The sequence below is a fragment of the Rhinoderma darwinii genome, chromosome 4, assembly GCF_050947455.1.
Source record: "Rhinoderma darwinii isolate aRhiDar2 chromosome 4, aRhiDar2.hap1, whole genome shotgun sequence".
Taxonomy (NCBI): Eukaryota; Metazoa; Chordata; class Amphibia; order Anura; family Rhinodermatidae; genus Rhinoderma; species Rhinoderma darwinii.
In genome coordinates, this window is record NC_134690.1 from 321,293,339 (window position 1) to 321,316,658 (window position 23,320).

Below are 23,320 nucleotides of genomic sequence, written 5' to 3' on the forward strand. Positions count from 1 at the left end.
CATGATCACTTCGTGGGGGCTGCCGATGTGCTTCAAACCACTTAAATGCGGCGACGGCAATCCGTCGCCGCATTTATGGGGTTAATTGCCGAAATCAGCGGCGATGGTCCGCTGACCGGCAAGGCTGGAGGGACAGCTGACCTCCCGGTTCTCGGACACTGTCCGTTAGGACAGTGTGCGCCGGGAACTACTCCGCAATAGTACGTCTGGATGCGGGAACTAACCCATCTGCAGGACGTACTATTGCGGAGCAGCGCGGGAAGAGGTTAAGCACTAAGGTGACCAAAAAACTATTTTGATGTTTTAAATTTTTAAACTCACCGTCCAAGTTAAATAATGGTATATTGTAATAGATCGGCCTTTTACGAACACAGCAATACCAAATTATTTTATTTTTTACATTGTGCTTGGGGAAAAATGGGAAAAGTTTTTGTTTTTTTTACACATTTTATTAGTTCCCCTAGGTGACTTGAACCAGCGGCCACTTGGCTACATGTGGAATAACTACACTATTTCCCTAACTCCCATAGTAGTAAATGACCGTTACGGAAGCAGCGCAGCATGCGAGCAACGCCGTAACTGCTGTTCAGTTCTATGGGAGTTACGGAAACAGCGTAGCTCCGCGAGTTACGCTGTTTCAGTAACTCCACATGTAATCAAGTGGCCGGGAAAGCACAGAGAGGTAGAACGGGGTTTAGGGGGCCCCGTTCTAGAGATAGGTGGGACCTGCACCGATCTGACATTTATGACATATCCTGTGGATATGCCATAAATGTTCTTCATAGAAAAACCCCTATAAACGCCGCGGTCGCTATTGACCATGGCATTTAACTAGTTAAAGGGGTTTGCCATAAAACACATGTATCCCCTATCCACAGGATAGGGGCTACATGTGAGATCGCTGGGGGTCCCACTGCTGGGACCCGCAGCGATAAGGAGAACAGTGGACCGAACGTCACCCAGAGCGCTACATGAGAAGCCTGGACTTCCGGGTTCTGTGTCCGGCTTATCTGTTCCACAGCTCCAGAGAGATCAATGGAGAGCCGCTCGCGCATGCGCAGAAGAATCCCACTGATCTCTATGAAGCTGCCGGACACAGAACGCGGAAGTCACAGCTTCTCATGCAGCGCTCTTGGTAACTTTCGGTCCCCGTTCTACTTATCGATCACACATGTATCCCCTATCTTGTGGATAAGAGATACATGTGTTTTATGGCGCAACCCCTGTAAACTGCCAGGAACTGCGCGTGAGCCCACTCCATACATCATTCCTCCCCCCCGCTCCATGATGTGCCGGCACATCATGGGTCGGGAAAGGGTAAAGTAATGAAGCGATCATGGCGCCCGGCGATGCCAGGTCCCTTGACTGCGGACTATAAGACAGCAGGGACTTTTTAGCAATATTTATTCTTGCTAAAAACTGCGTCTTATAGTCCGAAAAATATTGTAGTTTAATTTGTTGATTGTCACAGTGGCTCATGCTGGATGATAAATTTGGCGCATCTTTAGATATTTCTGTATAATTTTATACCAACTCTTGTTTACTTTAGATCACTTTTTTGCGCCATTTTGGTGCATCATTAATCATCCCCCCATTCCCGCTATGCTGCTCCCCCTTTTCGAATGAGTCATAACATTTTAGAAATGTGGCGCAAGTGTGCATCAGAATTCAGGCCCAATTTGAGACCGAAGTCTTCCGCATTTTGCTTAGTATTATTTGTTTTGTAAATTGGTATTAATTGGACACTAAGTGGTAGTGTTATTTATGCTTTGCTTATCATTGTTATTTGAATACTTTATGGCAGTATTATTTTGTGGAGTTAAGGTGGTAAATGAGCACTATATGGCTAAATTATTTGTACAATGTGTTATAATTTTAAAATGGACCTACTTCCCTCTCTTGCATATCCTTACCCTAAATTACCTGTGTTCTATGAGACCATCTGTTTTCATGTACAGTACACGGATGATTTGTAAAAAAAAATTACAGCAACTGTTCTCCATTTACCTCCTTGCAAAAAAAAAAGATGACTCCCTTGAGGCCTCCACCAACCTTGAGCAAGCCCTGCCCGTTATATACTGTACTAAAAATGTGGGACACCCACTTTTTTCACAAACCATTTTGTTTGCGCCTTCAAACCTGTTTTTTTTCTTCACAACTGCAGTTTGTTGTTGTTTAATGCTTTCTACTTACGCAAAAGGTGCCACTCATCTTGCTGAATAGTTCTGGTCAGATTAAATGGAATATTCCTCAGGCGAATTGGTTGAGAGAAATGATATTTGATGGATGTGCATTTCTGAGCAATTCCTTCAAAGAAAAAGTAAAGCAATTTAGCATACTATTGTATGTATAAAAATATCTCATTTATCTAAAGAAGAAGCGCAATCTTGATATTTAGACATTCTGACATCATTTACTCACATCAAGGTCTGCAGTTTGGAACAGTGGATTGACACTGATTAATTAACACTTAATAGATTTTAGCAAAGCAAATGACAATGTTGAATACATCAGTATGAATTATTTATAACTTTGGCTTCATAATAACCGGAAAAACATGATTATAAACATGACCAAGCTATTAGCCCTGCAACCTTAAAGTGAATCTCCGACATTTATTATCATGTAGATTTTAGGTCAAAAGTTCGTGCTGAATTATTTCTCAATAAATCTTTATAACGGTTGGATTTTTGTTTTTCTGATGAAGTGCTACAAATCCACTGCATAGACATAGGCTGGGTTCACACGACCTATTTTCAGGCGTAAATGAGGCGTATTATGCCTCGATTTATGCCTGAAAATACGTCGGCAAACATCTGACCATTCATTTGAATGGGTTTTCCGATGTACTGTGCCGACGACCAGTAATTTACGCGTCGTCGATTGACAGCTGTCAAACGACGACGCGTAAAATGACTGCCTCGTCAAAGAAGTGCAGGACACTTCTTTGAAACGTAATTTGAGCCGTTTTTCATTGAATTCAATGAAGAACAGCTCAAGATTACGGGCCTCAATGACGCCTCGCAAAATGCGAGGAGGAGCATTTACGTCTGAAACGACGGAGCAGTTTTCTCCTGAAAACAGTCTGTAATTTCAGACGTAAAAGCCAGTTATCGTGTGCACATACCGATACCCGTGTGCACATAGGCCAACATTCATCAAAAGTGGAGTTATGTTGGCCAATGTGTCACAACTTACCTCACTACCATTAAATTTGAGACTGGTTAAAATGACGGTATTCTTTCCACATCAGGGCCTGTGTGGAGTAGTGATGCAACTGCTTATATGATTTGCACCAGGAGTAGCCTCTGACGTCACTGTCTATATATGGATTGTGAAGTCAGGGGCTCCTCCAGGAGTGGAATCTCCATGAGAGCTTGGGCAACACACTGGCCGGGGATTCCGCTCCTGGTAGGAGCCCCTGAAGTCACTACAGTGATGTCAGGGGCTCCCTCTAGGAGCGGAATCCCCAGCCAGAGCGTCGGCAACGCTCTGGCCGTGGATTCCACTCCTGGATGGCGCCCCTGACGTCACTGTCTGTGAAAGTGATTAGAATATGTTTAAAAGATATAACATTTTGCATGGACTCCATCTTGTATGGTAGACATCCATTTTGGATCGTTGGAATTCATCTTTTGGCCTGAAGGAGCCATCTTGAGATTAATAAGTAAAAAGTAATATGTCAGCAGCTGTCTTGAAGCAATTTTATGTTATGTGTTCTTGAATTAAATGTTTTATTACTCTTGTAAGGAGCAGATCAAATAACCTTGGTCGAATGGACAATGACATTGTTTACCATGAGTGTAAAGGATTTGCCTGACACAGCTTCTTTGTCGACGCCCGTGGTTAATCAGCCTGCATCTGTGACTAGGTCTGTTAGAGTGACTCGATCTGCTACCACTCAGGCTGGTAGGCTCAGGAGTGGGAGAACCGATCACAGCCTGGCCAGACAGTTCTAGGCTCCTGGCTTTACTGACTACTCTCCTGCTCTGCGTTTGGTACCTCGTACACTCCTGGTTTGACTCTGCTCGTTCACTACTCTTGTTGCTCACGGTGTTGATGTGGGCAACTGCCCCATTTCCCTTTGCTTCTGTGTACCCTTGTCTGTTTGGCTGTCGTGCACTTATTGAGCGTAGGGACCGTCGCCCGCCAGTTGTACGTCGTCGCCTAGGACGGGCCGTGCAAGTAGGCAGGGACTGAGTGGCGGGTAGATTAGGGCTCACCTGTCTGTCTCCCTACCCCAGCATTACAATGAGGGAGGGGATTCAGTGCTGGAGAAGGGCTCTGTTTAAATGATTTAATCTTATCTGCAGTCCATTCTCTATTGAGATAAGAAGTAGACACATTAACTTGTAGGAACCTTGGAGAGTGAAGAATTATTATAATGCATTGAAATATTCTCATTGGCTGAATCAGAGTCATTATCATATTGTAGATGATTGGCTGAAACCAAAGCCGACACCTTTCCTGTCATTATACTTATATTCTTGTTTGGATCAATAAAGATCAGAGAAGGATTTTGAGCATACAAGCATGGTCTCTTGTATCATCTTTTCTCTCAGATATATATATATTTATATATATATATCTATCACCTATGATTTGGAAACTGGATAGATCACTGGAGGGCGGGTATCGGTTGACATACCCATTACAAATTTCAGTCTAATATATTTTGGCCCATGATTGCGTTAACACTGTCCATATATGAACAGTGACGTCAGGGGCTCCTCCAGGCCTGGAATCGCCGGACAGAGCATCAGCAACGCTCTGGTCGGGGATTCTGCTCCATGAGGAGCCCCTAATGTCACTGTCCATATATGGAAAGTGAAGTTAGGGGCTTTTATAATGCCAGAATCCCTGGGCAGAGCATCGGCAACGCTCTGGCCAGGGATACCACTCCTGGAGGAGCCACTGACGTCACAGTCCATATATGGACAGTGACATCAAGGGCTTTCCCAAGACAATAGTCCCCGGCCAGAGAGCTTGCATTGCTCTGGCCAGGGACTCCATAGTTGAATTCTGAAAGTTCCTTCCGGGATAGCGGGACCATGCCCGGGACCCAGGATTGTCCCGCTGAATCCGGGACGGTTAAGAGGTATGCATTTTACCCAAAAAAAAGTGTGCCAATACATTACAAAATGTGGGTTTTAGATTTAAAAGATAACATGCTGGTTAACTGCATCTGGAATGAGCATGGGAGCTAGCTGCATACTGTATTATCATTGAGTTCAATGTATGACAGTATGCAGTAAGCTCCCTCTAGTGAAGGCTGCAAATCGATGTATCAGAAAAATGGAGCTTTAACCACCATAAAGATATATTAAGACCCTAATCTTCACAAAATTGTGACCTTAGAAAAAAAAAAAAGGTGCACATTTATTTTAGGGCTGGTTTCAAACCACCATAATGTCAATTCATTTCAGCATACGTTTTAGACATCATGCACACGAACGTGTTTTTGCGGCCGCAAATCCGGGTAAATTGCGGTCCCATTCATTTCTATGGGCCCATGCACACGACCGTGGTTTCCACGGTCCGTGCATTGCCAGGGAGCCTGGACCGCAAAAAGATAGGACATGTCTTATTACGGCCACATTTTGCGGTCCAGGCTCATTGAAATGAATGTACATTACCATGTGCACGGCCCGTGATTTGCGGTTGGCCCGCGGGTGACACTCCGAACCCGTCCGAGCTTCAAATCACGGCCCGTGACGGTCGTGTGCATGAGGCCCTACTTTGCAACCTGCCAAAACAGAATTTATTTAACATGTATTTTCTTATGATGCTATATAGCACTAAACAATGTATAAATCTGGATATTATATATCTTCGTCCCCTAGACAGAATTACCACCATGTACCTATTGTGTCACTTCTCTATTTGAATTAGATTGTAAGTTCTTATGGTTCGACTCATCTCTCCTATTTCCTTGTTTGTTCATTTGTTTTGCTTACTTGTTTACTAGTTTGTTACATTCCCAATTGTAAAGTGTGTAATATGTTAGCGCTATATAAATAAATGTTATTATGAGGTCTTGTTAAAATGTAGCGGATTTATGGTATGAATCCTGCACTGCAAATCTGCAGCACTTTATTGTACAATACACGTGGATGGGGTTTTGGAAAACCTATCCCCCACAGCAAAAGCATTCTGTGGAAATATGAGCATACTCATTATGTTGCAAAAAAGTCATACTGATTTGCTGAAAGTCTGGATAGTTGTAGAACCGGATCTGGTCGCTATTGGGAGCAGGCTTGTCCCCCTGTGGAGATGTGAATAGACTAGAGACCGTGGCAGATCAGAGGTCGAGAAACGTGACAGAGGGCCTGTTCGGAGCTGAGGAGAGAGGCTGCCTGCTAAGGCCTCCCACACACGAACGGGTTTGGTCCGTGATATACGGTCCGTATGTCGGCCGCATTTCCCGGACCGAACACACTGCAGGGAGCCGGGCTCCTCGCATCGTAGTTATCTATGACTGTAATCATGTTTTCAGTATGGGACATGCTATGATGCTAGGAGCCCGGCTCCCTGCAGCGTGTTTGGGAAATGCGGCCGACATACGGACCGTTTATCACAGACCAAACACGTTCATGTGTAGGAGGCCTCTCTCCTCAGCTCCGAACAGGCCCTCTGTCACGTCTCTCGACTTCTGATCTGCCAAGGTCTCCAGTCTATTCACATCTCCTACGGTTGAGGCCCCATGCACACGACCGTAAAAAAAATCTCCGTAATTGCGGTCCGTAATACGGTCCGAAATTACGGACCCATTCAGTTCTATTGCTACGGACAGATTCAGTTCTATCACTGGATGGGTGTCTTTGCCAGAGAACTACCGCAAAAGATAGAACATGTCCTATCTTTTGTGTTTTACTGGCTCTGCTCTCATACTTTGTATGGAAGAACGGGCCAAAATGTGGGCTGTGGCACACGGCCGGCAGTGCCCGCAATCACGGGCCGTGATTACGGGCACGGCCTTGTGCATGAGGAATAAGCGTGTCTTATATTGGGGAGTGGTATCGCCATGAAGAAAGTTCCTTAGCGTGTGTCATGGACCGTTCGTGAGCTAGCTATGTGACTGCTAAGGATGAACCGTGGATAGAGGTCTATAGGTCCATTGTGTAGGCTGCAAATGAAGAGCACCATCAGCCTAGTGTGATTAGCTCTGGTGGAATATGCTGGGGCTGTAGAAGTAGTCAGCCTGGTGTGGGAACCATATGTGTCTATATGTATACATGCTTTGTGTCTGTCTGTGTATGTGTATATATGTGTCTGTATATGTATGCATGCCTTGTGGCTGTGTGTGGTATGCATGCCTTGTGGCTGTGTGTGTGTGTGTGTGTGTGTGTGTGTGTGTGTGTGTGTGTGTGTGTGTGTGTGTATATGTGTCTGTATATGTATACATGCTTTATGTTTGTTTGTGTGTGTGTGTATATATATGTGTCTGTATATGTATACATGCTGTGTGTGTGTATATATGTACACATGCCGTGTGTGTGTGTGTGTGTGTGTGTGTGTGTGTGTGTGTGTGTGTGTATATATATGTGTATATTTGCCTGTATTTGTAGAGGGCAGCGATAAAGTCCCCCCGCACAGGGCGCCATCGATCCTAAGGCCGGCCCTGCGTGATCTGCCCTTGCAGTATATTACCTACTGAGGGCTCTATGGGGCGATTGCAGTCAGTCAGATGCTCAGCCCCCCCTACAGTATAATCCCCACTATAGAGCCCTCAGTAGTTATTATTATTTTGTAAGGGAGGGGGCCAGAGCATCTGACTGACTGCTGAGAGCTCTATGTGGGTGGATAACTCCCCCCCCACAGAGCCATCAGAGTCGGACACTCAGACCCCCATGCAGTATAATTTCCCCCATAGCATCCTCAGTAGTTATTACAGTGCAAGGGGGGGGGGGGGGGGAGTCTGACTGCTTCAAATTGTAACGCCTTTCCTCTAAAGTGTAACTAAACTTTTAAAAAACTTTTGACACGTCACACTGACATGTCAGAAGTTTTGATTGGTGGGGGTCCGAGCACTAGGATCCCCACTGATCGCTAAAATGAAACGTCAGAAGTGCTCGGGAGGGCGCTGTGCCGCTTCGTTTCTGATTGGCTTTTCTCAGATCCGTGTAAGGTCTCAAAGACTCACAGCACTCACCCTAGCACTTCTGCCTCTTTATTTTAGCGATCAGTGGGGGTCCCAGTGCTCGGACGTCCACCGGCCAAAACTTCTGACATGTCAGTGTGACATGTCAAAAGATTGTAAAAATTTAGTTACACTTTAAAAGAAAGGTGTTATAATTTTTATTAGAGGAGTCCCTGCGTTAGCTTTTTCTGGCGCACAGGACCTCCCAGATGGGCCAGAATTATCTATTAATATTTTTGGCGCATCTCTAGGTCCAGTGCGCCACAATAGCAATTACAGTTAATTGACCTCTAGTTTCTATTTCGACACAGGGGAGAAGACAGAAGACTCCTGTGGGTGAGTATAAGTTTTTTTTATTTTTCTTATTGCTAATTTTCGTTTTGCAGGTTCCGCTGGACCGTTTGGACTGCGTCAAGGATTCGTTGGACTACATCGATGATTTACACTTCATTTATTTATTTTTTTAAATAAAATGGTCAAAGAGGTTTGTGTGGGGGCATTCTTATTCCAATAAAAAAATGGAGTGGATGTTGACATCCACTACTAAGGCGGAGCTTAGCGTTAGCCAGTAAAAAGGCTGACACTAACCAACCATTATTACATTGGGACCCACCGCCACCAGGGGTGCCGGGAAGAGCCGGGTGCAATCCAGTACCCGACCATCTGTAGTGATGGACGGGCACTGGGGTGGCCGCAGGCTGGTATTATTACGCTGGCAAGGGACAGAAACCCTGGTCCTTCCCATCCTGGTAATGCTAGGCTGCTGCTGTTATGTTGTATCTTGCTGGTTATGAAATATTAGGGAGAACCCACGTAGTTTTTTTTCAACAATTTTATTTTATTTTATTTTTTTAAACGACGTGGGGTCCCCCCATTTTTCATAACCAGCCAGATAGAACACAGCAGCAGCATTACCAGGGTGGGAAAACAAAAAAAACGTGGTCCTTTTGGGTTTTTGTCCCTCCCAGCCTTATAGTACTAGCCTGCAGTTGCTCGAGTACCCGACCATCACTACAGATGGTCGGGTACTGGGTGGTACCCGGCTCTTCCCGGCACCCCTGGCGGTGGTGGGTAGCAGGGTAATAATGGGGCGTTACTGTTAGCCTTTTTACTGGCTAATGCTAAGCCCTGCCTTTCTATGAACGCCGTCAAGCAGTCAGCAGCATTTACAAAGGTGGTAATATAATTTAAAAAAACAAAGTCATAAGAAAACATTTTTTATTGAAATAAACCCCCCCCCCCCACAACCCTCTTTCACCATGTTATTTTAAAAAAAAACTTACATTATCAATGTAGTCCAACTAATCTATGACTTAGTCTAAATGGTCCAGCCGAACATAGCAAAAAAATAAAAGTTAGCAGTATTAAAAATATAAAACCTATGCTTTTTTTCTCTCCTGCTCCATAATAGAAACTAGAGGTCAAGGAAAAATAATTTCCCGTCATGTAACTCTGCTTCCTGACAACTGAAAAGTCATCCGCCAGAGGGAAAAAAAATGTCCCCATGGTGGAGTACAAGAAAGTCTAATTCCCAGGTTAGGCTTTCTTGTACTCATCAGGAAACGTTTTTCCTTCTGGCAGATGATTTTCCCCTTGACAGGTAGCAGAGTTCAATAGGGGTGGTGTTGGGGGGGGGGGATATGGTCTGTTCATATATTTATTTTTTTTCACCCCTTCCCTAGATTTCAATCCTATATCAGCCCCAGTGTGCAGAATATCACAAGTTCAGAACAGAGCTTGCAGAGGAGAAGCGCACACCCCTGCGGACCACGATACAGAGAGCGCGTCTAACGAGTGAGTATAGCTGGCTTTACAACTCTGCACCTCTCCTCAGCCTCCACATGTTATTGGATGAGAGGAGTAGGAGAAGGGCGGACTGTGGCTGATAACATTCACTGCTGGTATATATTTATATGTGCGGTATATTCACTTCTGCTATATATGGATCTGTGCGGTATATACACTGCCGGTATATATTTATATGTGCGGTATATTCACTGCTGCTATATATGGATCTGTGCGGTATATACACTGCTGGTACATATTTATTTATAGGTTGTGCGCAGTTTATTTTTTGCTTTGCTACTGTTCCATATGCATTTTTTTCTAAATATTCATTTTTGCCCTTTGCAGTTAAAGGGATTGTTCCAAGATTAAATGTTATCCCCTGCTACAGGATAGGACATAACATGCTGATCGGTGGGGTCCGACCACTGGGACTCCCACTGATAACTAGAATGGTGGTCCATTGTACCCCTGAGTAACTGGAGCGGCATGTTGTGTGCTTGACCTGCAGCGTCATTAACTTAGGGGTATGAGGGACCCCCACTGATCAGCATGTTATCTCCTATCCTGTAGAGAGGGGAGAACATTTAATCTTGGGACAACCCCTTTAAGGCCTGAACATGCAGTGAATAGTTTTCAGATTATATTACTGGCTCAATGATTACATTCATTCCTAGTCCGGTCTGTGTAGTTTCGGTTTACAAATATTACGGATTGGTTGTACAGATCCAACAGACGTGGACAGAAAGAAAGTTCAACATTCGTTACTATACTGCCTGTAAAGTGCCGCATGTGTTACTATACTGACTGTAAAGTGCAGCATGCGTTACTAGACTGACTGTAAAGAGCAGCATGTGTTACTATACTGACTGTAAAGAGCAGCATGTGTTACTATACTGACTGTAAAGAGCCATTAAAGGGGCCCTGACACAAGTTTGAACACTGACAGTGTTGTTTCATTTTTGTGTTTGCATTTTGGATACACGTTGCCCTGGTCATTTTACTACTACATATAGCTGGGGCAATATAGGGATATTTACTACACAATTGCCTGTAGCATTATGAGACCTTGCAGCTTATAACAATGATGTTCAATAATGTATTTTTTTTGTTTACACAGTTTTAATTTGGAACCAGTGAGCGGTACTGTACTCAAACCTGGGGAAGGCTGTAGTAGGTCCTGGTTGGGATCTAGAAGAATCCATGTCCTACTGGGCAGGTTAGATAGCTGCAGTTATAGCTGGTTGCCCTGTAGGCCTGAGACATGGCTTAGTAGTATAGTTCTGAACTAGATGGGACTGGATGGAGCAATCTGCTTTCGGCACCGAACCTGCATAGAACATTTGATTAGTGCAGGGTCTGGGTGTCGATCACCACTGATCATATACTGATGACATCCTGTGGACAGGTCATCATTGTAAAAAACAACCCCCAGCCTGGACAACACCTTTAACAAAATAAATGGTTACTGGTATTAGTGTTGAATCTCATTTTGCCGAAATCCCTGTCAAATCCACCGTTATTTACTTTAGATAAGCGAACTAATGTAGAAATCTGGTTACATGATTGATTCACAACATAATTTCTAGCTCAATTTTATAAAAACGTACTATGTAGTAAAATCTAAATTCATAACTCTCATTATTAAGTTGGATTCAAAATTCTCTTATTTTTTTTATATTTACATGAGGCACAACATAAGTTAAAGATACTCGAGAATGTTATAATCTTGTAGCCAATATTGGGGATGTTAAAGAGATCATGACTATTCTGTTGGTCTTGCTAGCCTCTAAGTGCAATCAGTTTCTATGTATAATAACAACCCGAATGAGCAAACCAAGCAGATTTATCTTTGAACAAGTTAAAAATTCAAAAAGCTTAACAAAAATAATACCTGTATTGACATACCACATTTTTGACAATATTGTTGATTTTATTTTAATTATACTTGTCATGTGAACTTCAACCACTAGAGGGAAACAAATCCATTATATTTCTGTGCGTACTACATATGTAGGTAATGCAGAAAACACAATCCAGGCACACACATTTTCTGCTTCATGCAATAAAACATTAATTCGGTAAGCAGTACAGTTTAGCATGTCATCATGGTTGAATACTTTTTAGGGTATGTTCACACGGTGTTTTCAGGCATATTTCGGGGCATTTACGCCTAGAAAAACGCCTGAAATACGGAAGCAGAACGCCTACAAACATCTGCCGATTGATTTCAATGGGAAATACAGCGTTATGTTCCGGCGGGGCGTTTTTTTTATGCTTCGTTTTGAAATAACGGAATGTAAAAAGACGCCCGCGAAAAAGAAGTGCAGGACATTTTTGGAGCCGTTTTTCATTGACCCTATAGAAAAACAACTCCAAAAAACGCCCGTAAAAAAACGCAGCGAAAATCGCGAGTGGCTTAAAAAATGTCTGAAAATCAGGAGCTGTTTTCCCTTGAAATCAGCTCCATATTTTCAGAAGTCTTTGGTTAAGCGTGTGAACATACCCTAAGGCCTTATTCACACGAACGTGTTATACGTCCGTGCTACGTGCGTGATTTTCACGCGCGTCGCACGGACCTATATAGTTACATAGTTAGTACGGCTGAAAAAAGACACATGTCCATCAAGTTCAACCACGGGACGGGAAAAGGGAAGGAAAAAAAAATTCTACACATAGGAGCTAATACTTTTTTGTTCTAGGAAATTATCTAACCCTTTTTTAAAGCCATCTACTGTCCCTGCTGTGACCAGCTCCTGCGATAGGCTATTCCATAGATTCACAGTTCTCACAGTAAAGAAGGCTTGTCGCCTCTGCAGGTTGAACCTTTTTTTCTCCAGACGGAGGGAGTGCCCCCTTGTTTTTTGAGGGGGTTTTACATGGAACAGGATTTCACCATATTTTTTGTATGTGCCATTAATATATTTATATAAATTAATCATGTCCCCCCTTAGTCGTCTTTTTTCAAGGCTAAATAGGTTTAATTCTTTCAGTCTTTCCTCATAACTTAAATTCTCCATGCCCCTAATTAGCTTCGTTTCTCTTTGTATTTTTTCCAACTCCAGGGCATCCTTTCTATGAACTGGAGCCCAGAACTGAACTGCATATTCTAGATGAGGCCTCACTAATGCTTTGTAAAGTGGTAATATTACATCCCTGTCCCGCGAGTCCATGCCTCTTTTAATACACGACAATATCCTGCTGGCCTTTGAAGCAGCTGATTGACACTGCATGCTGTTATTTAGTTTATGATTTACAAGTACACCCAGATCCTTCTCAACAAGTGAATCCGCCAGTGTAGCTCCCCCTAGGACATATGATGCATGCAGGTTGTTGGTACCCAGATGCATAACTTTACATTAAACTTCATCTGCCAAGTGGATGCCCAAACACTTAGTTTGTTTAAATCTGCTTGCAATTCACGAACATCTTCCATAGACTGAACTATATTTCATAGCTTGGTGTCATCTGCAAAAATAGAAATAGTGCTATTAATCCCATGCTCTATATAATTAATAAATAAATTGAATAATAGTGGTCCCAGCACTGAACCCTGGGGTACACCACTTATTACCGGGGACCATTCAGAGTAGGAATCATTGACCACAACTCTCTGGATACGGTCCTTGAGCCAATTCTCAATCCAATTACAAACTATATTTTCTAAACCTATAGTCCTTAATTTACCCATTAGGCGTCTATGGGGGACAGTGTCAAATGCCTTTGCAAAGTCCAAAAACACTAAATCCACTAAATCCTGTCTAGGCTTCTGCTCACCTCTTCATAAAAACAGATAAGGTTAGTTTGACAACTTCTGTCCTTAGTAAAACCGTGCTGGCTGTCACTTATAATACTATTTTTGGTCACATAATCCTGTATATAGTCCCTCAATAGCCCCTCAAACATTTTCCCCACGATGGATGTTAAGCTTACTGGTCTATAATTACCCGGGGAAGACCTAGAGCCCTTTTTGAAAATAGGCACCACATTTGCCCTGCGCCAGTCCCTTGGCACTATTCCAGTCACTAGAGATTCACTGAATATTATGAAAAGGGGGACAGAAATAACTGAACTAAGCTCTTTAAGAATTCTAGGGTGTAACCCATCTGGTCCCGGGGGCCTTGTGCACATTTATTTTATTTAGCTTGGACCATATCTACATTCATCCAATTCAGTATATCAACTGATATATTAACAGCACTGGCACCGGCTACATCAGCTGCTCTTTCTTCAGTTGTATATACAGAGCTAAAGAACCCATTTAGTAACTCTGCCTTCTCTTGATCCCCTGTGACCAACTGCCCATTACCATTATCTAGGGGTCCTACATGTTCAGACCTTGGCTTTTTAGCATTTATATACTTCAAGAATGTTTTGGGATTTGTTTTACTATCCTTGGCCACCTGCCTTTCATTTTGTATTTTTGCTAATTTTATTACATTTTTACAGATTTTATTAAGCTCTTTATATTTTACAAAGGCTGCAGATGTACCCTCAGATTTTTATTTTTAAAATGCCCTTTTTTTGTCATGTATTGCCCCTTTCACAGAAGATGTAAGCCATGTGGGATTTAATTTTAGTCGTTTATACTTGTTACCTATAGGAATAAATTTTGCACTATAATAACCCAAAGTAGATTTGAAAATCTCCCATTTATCATTTGTCCCATTATTTGACATTAGTTCTTCCCAGTCTATATCCTGAATTGCAGCCTTCATCCTGGGGAAATTGGCTTTCTTAAAATTAAATGTTTTTGCCCTCCCAGCCTGCGTTTGTTTTTTACAGTATAGGTAAAATGTAACTATATTGTGATCACTGTTACCGAGGTTTTCACGAACATTGACGTTCCCAACAAGCTCTGCATTATTAGAAATGACCAGATCCAACAGAGCTTCACCTCTAGTTGGGTCTTCCACAAACTGGCCCATAAAATTTTCCTGCAACAGGTTGAGGAAATGTCTCCCCTTTGCAGTTGAAGCCGAACCATGACACCAATTAATATCCCGGAAACTAAAATCTCCCATTATCACTACAGTACCCGCCTGTGCAGCCCGCTCCATCTGTTTATATAGCTGACCTTCCATCTCCTCTGTTATATTGGGGGGTCTATAGATTACACCAAAAGTAATTTTTTCAGTGTTTACCTCCCTTTCTAGTTCCACCCACAAGGTTTCAACCTCCTCACAGTATTCACCCACTATTGTCTCTTTCACACTCGCCTTCATATCATTTCTCACATACAGACATACACCACCGCCTTTCCTATTTGTCCTGTCTTTCCGATACAGTGTAAAACCCTGTAGATTTACAGCCCAGTCATGTGAAGAGTCCAGCCATGTTTCAGCAACACCAACTATATCTATATTTTCTTCCAGTACCAAGGCCTCCAGCTCCCCCATTTTGCCTGCTAGACTTCTGGCATTTGTGAACATACACTTTAACTCGCCTTTCAGTTTTTCACTTTTATTATCAGAAATGTGATTTGACATTATTTGGGCATTTTTATTTACACTGCTGTTTTGTAACAAAAGGATCTCCTTATCCTGTTGTCTAGTCCTCTCCCCACATTCTGTTTCTCCGCCCACCAATATAGTCTGACCCCTCTCTAACCTGGCTACCCCTTTTTTTTCTACATTGACCTCCCTCCTCAGCCCTAGTTTAAATACTCCACCACTCCAGTTAGAATTCTCTCCCCCAGCACAGCGGACCCCCTTCCATTTAGGTGCAAATCATCTGCAGAATACAGTTTGTACCCCAATGAAAAGTCAGCCCAGTGCTCTAGGAACCCAAATCCTTCTACTCTACACCAAGACTTAAGCCATGCATTTAACTCCCTGAGTTCCCGCTGTCTTTCCTGTGATGCGCATGGCACAGGCAGTATTCCTGAGAATACAACCTTGGATGTCCTTCCCTTCAGCTTGTAGCCTAGTTCTTTAAAATTATTCTTAAGGCTCCTCCACCTACCATTTATTCTGTCGTTGGTACCGACATGGACCACGACAGCTGGATCATCACCAGCCCCTCCCAGCAATTTGTCTACCCGTTCCACCACATGCCAAACCCTGGCACCAGGGAGACAGCAAACCATTCGGTTGAGGCGGTCTTGGCGACAAATTATTCTATCCGTCTTCCTGATTATAGAATCCCCTACGACTATCAATTGCCTTGGCTTACCTGCATTACCATCCCACTGACTACTAGCTGGGCTGCTCTCCCGGCTGTTAGGGAGATCAGTATCCACAAGGGCTGCCATTTCTGAGACTGACACCCTCGCATCATCACACAACTTGGCAATTTTGCTTGGAATGCCAGAAACCGGATTGGCCTTCCTTTTCTTTGACCCCTTTCTACTGCCCCTAACTACATTAACCCAGCTACTTGCCTGATCCTGCTCACCCATGTCTTCACCCTCCAGTTCTAACCCACTAACTGCATGCTCCGTGAGCAGCATGCTTTGCTCAAGATTGTCTATTGCCCTCAGTGTTGCATTTTGCTCCTCCAGATCTCTAATGCGAGCTTCCAGGTGACCAACATGCTCACATCTGCCACAGAGGTATTCACCCTGGAACTCCGGCTCCAGTCGTGCATACATATGGCAAACTGTGCACTGAAGAAAACCTCCAATCTTGCTGGCCATTATCCCAGTTACAAATAAACAGCGAACAGTTGTTAATGCAAAAAGAATAGAAGAGTACTTACTGGGGCTTTAACTCCTTTTTAACTCTGGTTTTTGTAACTCCACTTGATATACAAACCACTTGTTGTACAAGCCCACAGAGCAGGCTCTACAGAGTACTGAGGCCTAATTTATACATTGCAGTGTCCTGACAATGAATATACATTACCTCCAGCCAGGACGTGATGTATATTCAGAATCCTGACACTTCACTAACATAATTCCGACACTACAGCACAGCAAGCGTAATCTTGTTTGAAATTACAGTTTACCGCATAATCTCACGAGATTACGCTTGCAGTGCTGTAGTGTCAGGATTGTATTAGCGAAGTGTCAGGATTCTGAATACACATCACGTCCTGGTATATTCATTGTCAGGACACTGCAGTAACGTTATAGTGTGTTTATGTGGCTGCACATAGCGATAAGGCTATATCGCTAGTGCTGTGTAAATAAATGCAGAGAAGTGTATGACGCTGATTGGTCAGTGTCATACACTTCTCTCCACAATGCCCACTTAGCCAAAAAGTAAAACACGCCCAGTTGTTCATTAAGAAACTCATTAGCATAAAGCTAAAATAGGTCATAACTCCGTCAAGAATGATTGTTTTTCTAAATAAAAAACACTGCTGTAATCTACATTAAAGTGCCGATCATATTATGTACAAGATAGGGCACTTATAATGTGGTGACAGAGCCTCTTTAAGCAACATAACACATTTTATTGTGTAGGTAATTTTTTTCATTATTGTACAGTTTTTTTAAAAATATTACTTATTTTTTATAAGTCTGGGATCCTCCAATATAAAAAAAAGAGCATTTGGTGACTGAGCTTCCAGTTGAGGCAGAACTAGGCACTGGAGGTCCAGTAGGGAAGCGCCTTGATGCACGAGCTGAAGGGGACAAAAAAATGTTTTTCAATCCCCTCCACTGCCCCCCGCCGCACTTGATATCAAAAGCGGGTTGAGATGGGGAGGTAGACGAGTTGGACGACAGGACAGAGAGGACGGGCAGCATGGCAGAGAGGAAATGCCGAGGGATTGAGTGCTGATTGTGGTGCAGCAGTCAGCAGGCCATCTTTTGCTCTGCTACTCCACATAGCCTGCATACTAACGGTATGTTCACACGGCCTATTTTCGGCCGTTTTTTGGGCCGTAATCGCCCGAAAAACGGCCGAAAAATGGGAAGCAGAACGCCTCAAAACATCTGCCCATTGATTTCAATGGGAAAACAGTGTTCTGTTCCGACGGAGCGTTTTTCGCTGCGTTTTTATAAGCGTAAAAAAACGGCCGCGAAAAATAAGTGCAGGACACTTCTTGGGACGTTTTTGGAGCCGTTTTCCATAGACTCTATTGAAAAAAGATCCAAAAACGGGCGTGAAAAAAGCTGCGAAAATTGCGAGTGGCACAAATAACGTTTGAAAATCAGGAGCTGTTTTCTCTTGAAAACAGCTCCGTATTTTGAGACGTTTTTGACTCTGCGTGCGAACATACCCTAACAGAGCAAATCCTGGAGGAACCACAGCAGTTTTTAAGGTATCAAAAAGCGAAAAAGTTTATTTCACCATTCCAAAAGCGACGTTTCGACCCATGTGTGGGTCTTTCTCAGTGGCTGGAAATGTCGCTTTTGGAGTGGTAAAAGAAAAGTTTTTTGCTATTTGATACCTTAAAAACGTGTGCTGCGGTTCCTCCTGGATTTGTGACTACAGAGAAGTTGGAGTGGCTACATCTCGACACGGCCTGCACCGTATGGATATACCTTTTGAAAATTGTTCTCCATGATTTTTGGACTGAGATGTGCTGCTGATCTCGCCTTTTTACACTAACAGAGAGCACCGCTGAGGAAGCAATGCACACCTCTTTGTCAGACTCAAACATTGTCATACCACCTCCAAAGAGGAAAGAGGAGAAATAAGCCAGTGAGGAGCACTTTCTCCATTGTGCACATTGCAGCCTGCTCCTCTCCCAGGCTCGAACTAGCTAAATAATGACAGGAGGTTATTGTGAGGGAGCTGCATAGGAGGCAGAGACTGGAAAAGCCCGGGAGAATGTGCAGTCTAGAAAAGAGTTCTCCCAGTGCCCATATTGTGGTATGTGTAATCTAATCTATCTATCTATCTATCTATCTATCTATCTATCTATCTATCTATCTATCTATCTATCTATCTATCAATCTATCTACTATATGTTTATCTGACATTTATCTATCTAATATCTATCATCTCATACTTTATCTATAACGCACCTCCCTCCCTCTCTCATACTCTGGGTCTGCCTTCCTTTCGCCTACTATCTTTTAGGAAAAGTTCAATATCTTTCAGCACATGTATAGTTTCGGAGAATGATTTATTAATCATTCCCCTCCATTTTGTTCCACTCTCCTACTTCTTTACCCCTTTCATCCAAAGCTCTCTATTCTAAATATATTACCAATTTCGATATGCCATAGGGGGTCATTATTGGAAAATCTGGACTTAACCATTTTAACACTATGACTTTTTTTTGCCGCCAATAAGGCCAGGTGTATCAACTGTTTTAAGAATTTATCTTTAACAATTCCAATATTATGGAATAAACACGTCCACTCCTCACACCTTACTTTTATTGCTGTTAACCTACTTATATATATCACAATTTAATCCCAATACTTTCTAATTCCTGGATACTTCCTAAAGGAGTGGATCAGATCTGCCCTTTTCCAACTACAGTTGGGGCATTCCAACTTAAAATTTGGGTAATATTTCCCCATCGGGATGTTAAATGCTATATATTCTCAGGTGCTTCCACTGCATCTCTCTCCATAATTCCCTTTCGACCACCTTCTTCACTTGCTTCCAACCCTCGTATCATTTTGTCTCCTATTTCCGCCAGTTCATCAATGGAGTTCAAATCACCTTCCTATTTGGCTAGACACCTAGTATCAAATTCTTTTTCCCAACTTTTTTTTATTATTTTTCTAATATATGATAAAGAAGGGGTTTCCCATTATATGTGGCAATATTTTCAAAGTCCTCTGATCCAATCCTTCTGGAACTTCCCAAGAGGTCAGATCTCAGTCGACCATTAATCTGTAAAGAATGGAAAACACATTTTTCAATATTCCCTATTCTCCTAATAACTGACAGTATTAAAGCATTTCGGTTTGCCAGTCTGGTGGTCTATCAAACAATTTATTGTCCCTATACCTTTACTCTCCCAGCAGATCACCCATCCCCGTACCTTTGCCTTTTTCCAGGTCAAGGTAGTCTCCTAATGTAAAATAATTAGATATGTGGACTAGCAAATCAAAATTGCCACTTAGATATTTCCATACTACCCTTGTATCTTTTAGCAACAATGCTGTTTTCACCAGACAAGTTATATTTTTTGTTCTAACGTGCATATAGGTTGTCCAGGATATGTCTGCTGTTTTTCTAGCACATAATTTATAAACCTGTCCCTTTTATGTAACCACTCCATTGCAAACCTGGTCAAGCATGCCATATTGTAAACTCCTGTATCTGGAAGTGGAACACCTCCTTTATTACACTCCTTCTTCAAGCGTGAGATAGCCGCTCTTGGATCTCTCTCTTTCTAAATGAATCTCTAAAATACATTTTCAAGCAGCTTTATATCTTTGTGCTTTATCAAACATGGTAGCATACAATACAGTAATTTTGGATAACGAATAATCTTTATAATATTGCGTCTTCCAAAGAGAGACAAAGGAAGATCCTTCCATCTCTCTAACCCCTTTTATATCTTATCTGTTATAGGGACATAGTTCAATCTATATCTTTCTGTTGGATTTCTATCTATTAAGACCTCTAAATATCTGAACTATGATTTTGTTATGTGTATTTTATAGGCAGAGTTCCACGGGGTATTTGCTTCCTCATTTAACATTAATATCTCTGATTTTATGCTATTTATTTTAAAAACTGACACTTCTCAAAAACATCTCATTGTATTAAATATTTATAATATAAGTATTTGTGTTCCTATATCTTCTGTGAACAGTAGTAAATAATTAGCAAAAAGTGCTGATTTTAACGTATTTTTTGCCTACAGTGATACTGCATAGGGTATGTTCACACGCTGAGCCAAAAACGTCTGAAAATATGGAGCTGTTTTCAAGGGAAAACAGCACCTGATTTTCAGACGTTTTTTGAGCAACTCACGTTTTTCGCTGCGTTTCTTGCGCCGTTTTCGCTGCGTTTTTTCGGCCGTTTTTGAAGCTGTTTTCAATACAGTCTATGAGAAAACTGCTCCAAAAACGTCCCAAGAAGTGTCCTGCACTTCTTTTGACGAGGCTGTAATTTTACGCGTCGTCTTTTGACAGCTGTCAAACGACGACGCGTAAATTACAGGTCGTCGGCAAACCCATTCAAATGAATGGGCAGATGTTTGCCGACGTATTGGAGCCGTATTTTCAGGCGTAAATCGAGGCATAATACGCCTCATTTACGCCTGAAAATAGGTCGTGTGAACCCAGCCATATCTTTGTTTTATAAAATATCCCTTGCCAATGACTCTAGTGCTAAATTAATCAAAAGTGGGCATCCCTGCCTAGTCCCCTTATATAGACAAAGTTTGTATGAAATCACTCCCTGCGTCACCACCTGTGCATATACTTTATCACGCATCCCATGAATTGGCCGAAGGAACCTTCCCTCTAGCCCTATTTTGTTTAGTACCATGTTGAGCCAGGGCCAGGCCACATTATTGAATGTTTTTTTCTGCATCAAATGCTATTATTGCAGCTGATTTAATCAACTGTGACCTTGCCCAATCCAGGACTGAACACACCTTCCTAATATTTCCTAATATTTTTAACCCCCTGCCTTCCCTTAATAAATCTGTTCTGGTTATCTTTAACTATGTCTGATAATATTTTTGAGAATATTTTAATATCCATATTTATTAACAAGATGGGTCTGTATGAAGCTGCCTCTTCAGGATTTTTATCTTTTTTATGGATAACTGTAATGTATGCAGTCCTGCCTGTTTCCAGGGTTTCACCTTTTTCAGACATATTATTGCATAACTGTAAAGAAACCTGTCAACTGTGATAGCATCATTTTGAAGAATTCTCTGGTAAAACCATCAGTGCCGGTGATTTTTCTGAAGCCAGGGTTTTAATATTTGTCAACAGTTCCCCATGTGTTATTTTTTTCTGATAAGATTTTTTTCATTTGCTCTATCAGAGCTGACATTTTAGTCCTCTTTAGTAGAGCTTTAGTTTGAATATTATAGCAATATACATCTGACCAATGGTGTAGTGCAGTCATATTGTTAAGCTGCTACAGAACATGGGTTTCTGGTTTTATTGCTCATTGATTTTCTGTGAGTGCCCAGAACCAGCAATCCTGTCAACTATTCCTGGCGCCTCCCTCTGACCATCTGAGCCTTGGACCAATTGTAACGCGCTCCAGTCAACTGCATCCTTAAGCTGGGTTCCCTCGTAGTGTAAACGCCGCAGAATTTTCACAATGGAATTCTGTGAAGAAATTCCGCAGCATTTACAGTAGCAGCAAAGTAAATCAGCATAAAGGTTGATAAATTGCCTTGCAGTGCGGAAATTAAATATGCAGCATGTCAATTTGTGCCGCGTTTTCGTTGCTTTTCTATATTGTGGGTTTTCCCCCATTGAATTCAATGGAGATGCAAAACCGGCAACAGAAAGCCAAGTGTTGCGACTTTTGCTGGGGAATCGCAGTGATTCCGCCGCAAAAATCACAACTCAGGAAAAAAAAAAATCATACTTACCCAGAACTCCCTGCTTCTTCCAGCAGTCCGGCCTTCCGGGTGCCGCGCGTGGTTCGCGCAACAGCCGTAAAAACAATGAATGAAAACAGAAAAGCACCACGTGCTTTTCTGTTTGTAAACATAAAACCAGAGTGTCACCATGATGCCGGCTGCGTGAAAATCACGCAGCCGCGCACCATATGCTGATGCCACACGGACCTTTTGCGCGCAAAACGCACACGCTCGTGTGAATCCGGTCTCAGAGTTATAGCAGTGCTTTAACCCCTATCCACACGAGTAAGTAACTGTACGTCGTTGCGGGAGGTTACTTCCCGCACGAGGACGTACAGTTACTGAATTTTTTCCGGTGCACACTGTCGGCGACAGTGTGCACCGGGAATCGGGAGGTCAGCTGTCGCCGACAGCTGACACTCCACTCTTGCCGGCCAGCGGTCCTTTGCCGCTGATTTTGGCAAATTAACCCCTTAAATTTGGCGATCGGTTGCTGCCGTGTGAACATACCCTAACTGTTAGAGTGACTGTGACGTCACACTGACAGTTGGAATACATTACACTACCTAGGTAGTGTAATGTATTCTAGCAGCGATCAGAGCTGCAGGTCAAAAAAAGAAAGTGTAAAAAGTAAAAAAAAAGTTAATAAACAAAAAAATAAAGTGTAAAAAAAGTAAATAAAAATGTTTTATAAAAGTGTACAAATAAAAGTTTTTGTTTTCCTATCAGTCATTTATTATAGGTAAATAGTGAAAACTATTTTGTGTGGTATTACTATCTGTTTTACAAGCAAATACATTTACATTTAGAAAAATGCTAATTTTTGCTAATTTTTGCAAAAATTTGACGTTTTTCACAAATAAATATTGAATTTATCGACCAAATGTTTTTACTAACATAAAGTACAATATGTCAAAAAAACGTGCAAGAATTCAGCTTAGGCACCCCCTACCCCTACCCAACACCACCAGACCCCTGCAC

The 23,320-nt window shown here is 42.3% G+C and overlaps 1 protein-coding gene across 1 annotated transcript in view; it reads right to left on the minus strand.

Moving 5' to 3' along the window:
- The window catches only part of TMEM178A (transmembrane protein 178A), a 141,958-nt gene that overhangs the window by 17,183 nt on the left and 101,455 nt on the right, over window positions 1–23,320 (minus strand). Inside the window, exon 2 of the mRNA XM_075862767.1 lies at window positions 2,194–2,307. Within this exon, the coding sequence (XP_075718882.1) occupies window positions 2,194–2,307 (114 nt within the window). The remainder of the gene's footprint in view (window positions 1–2,193; window positions 2,308–23,320) is intronic.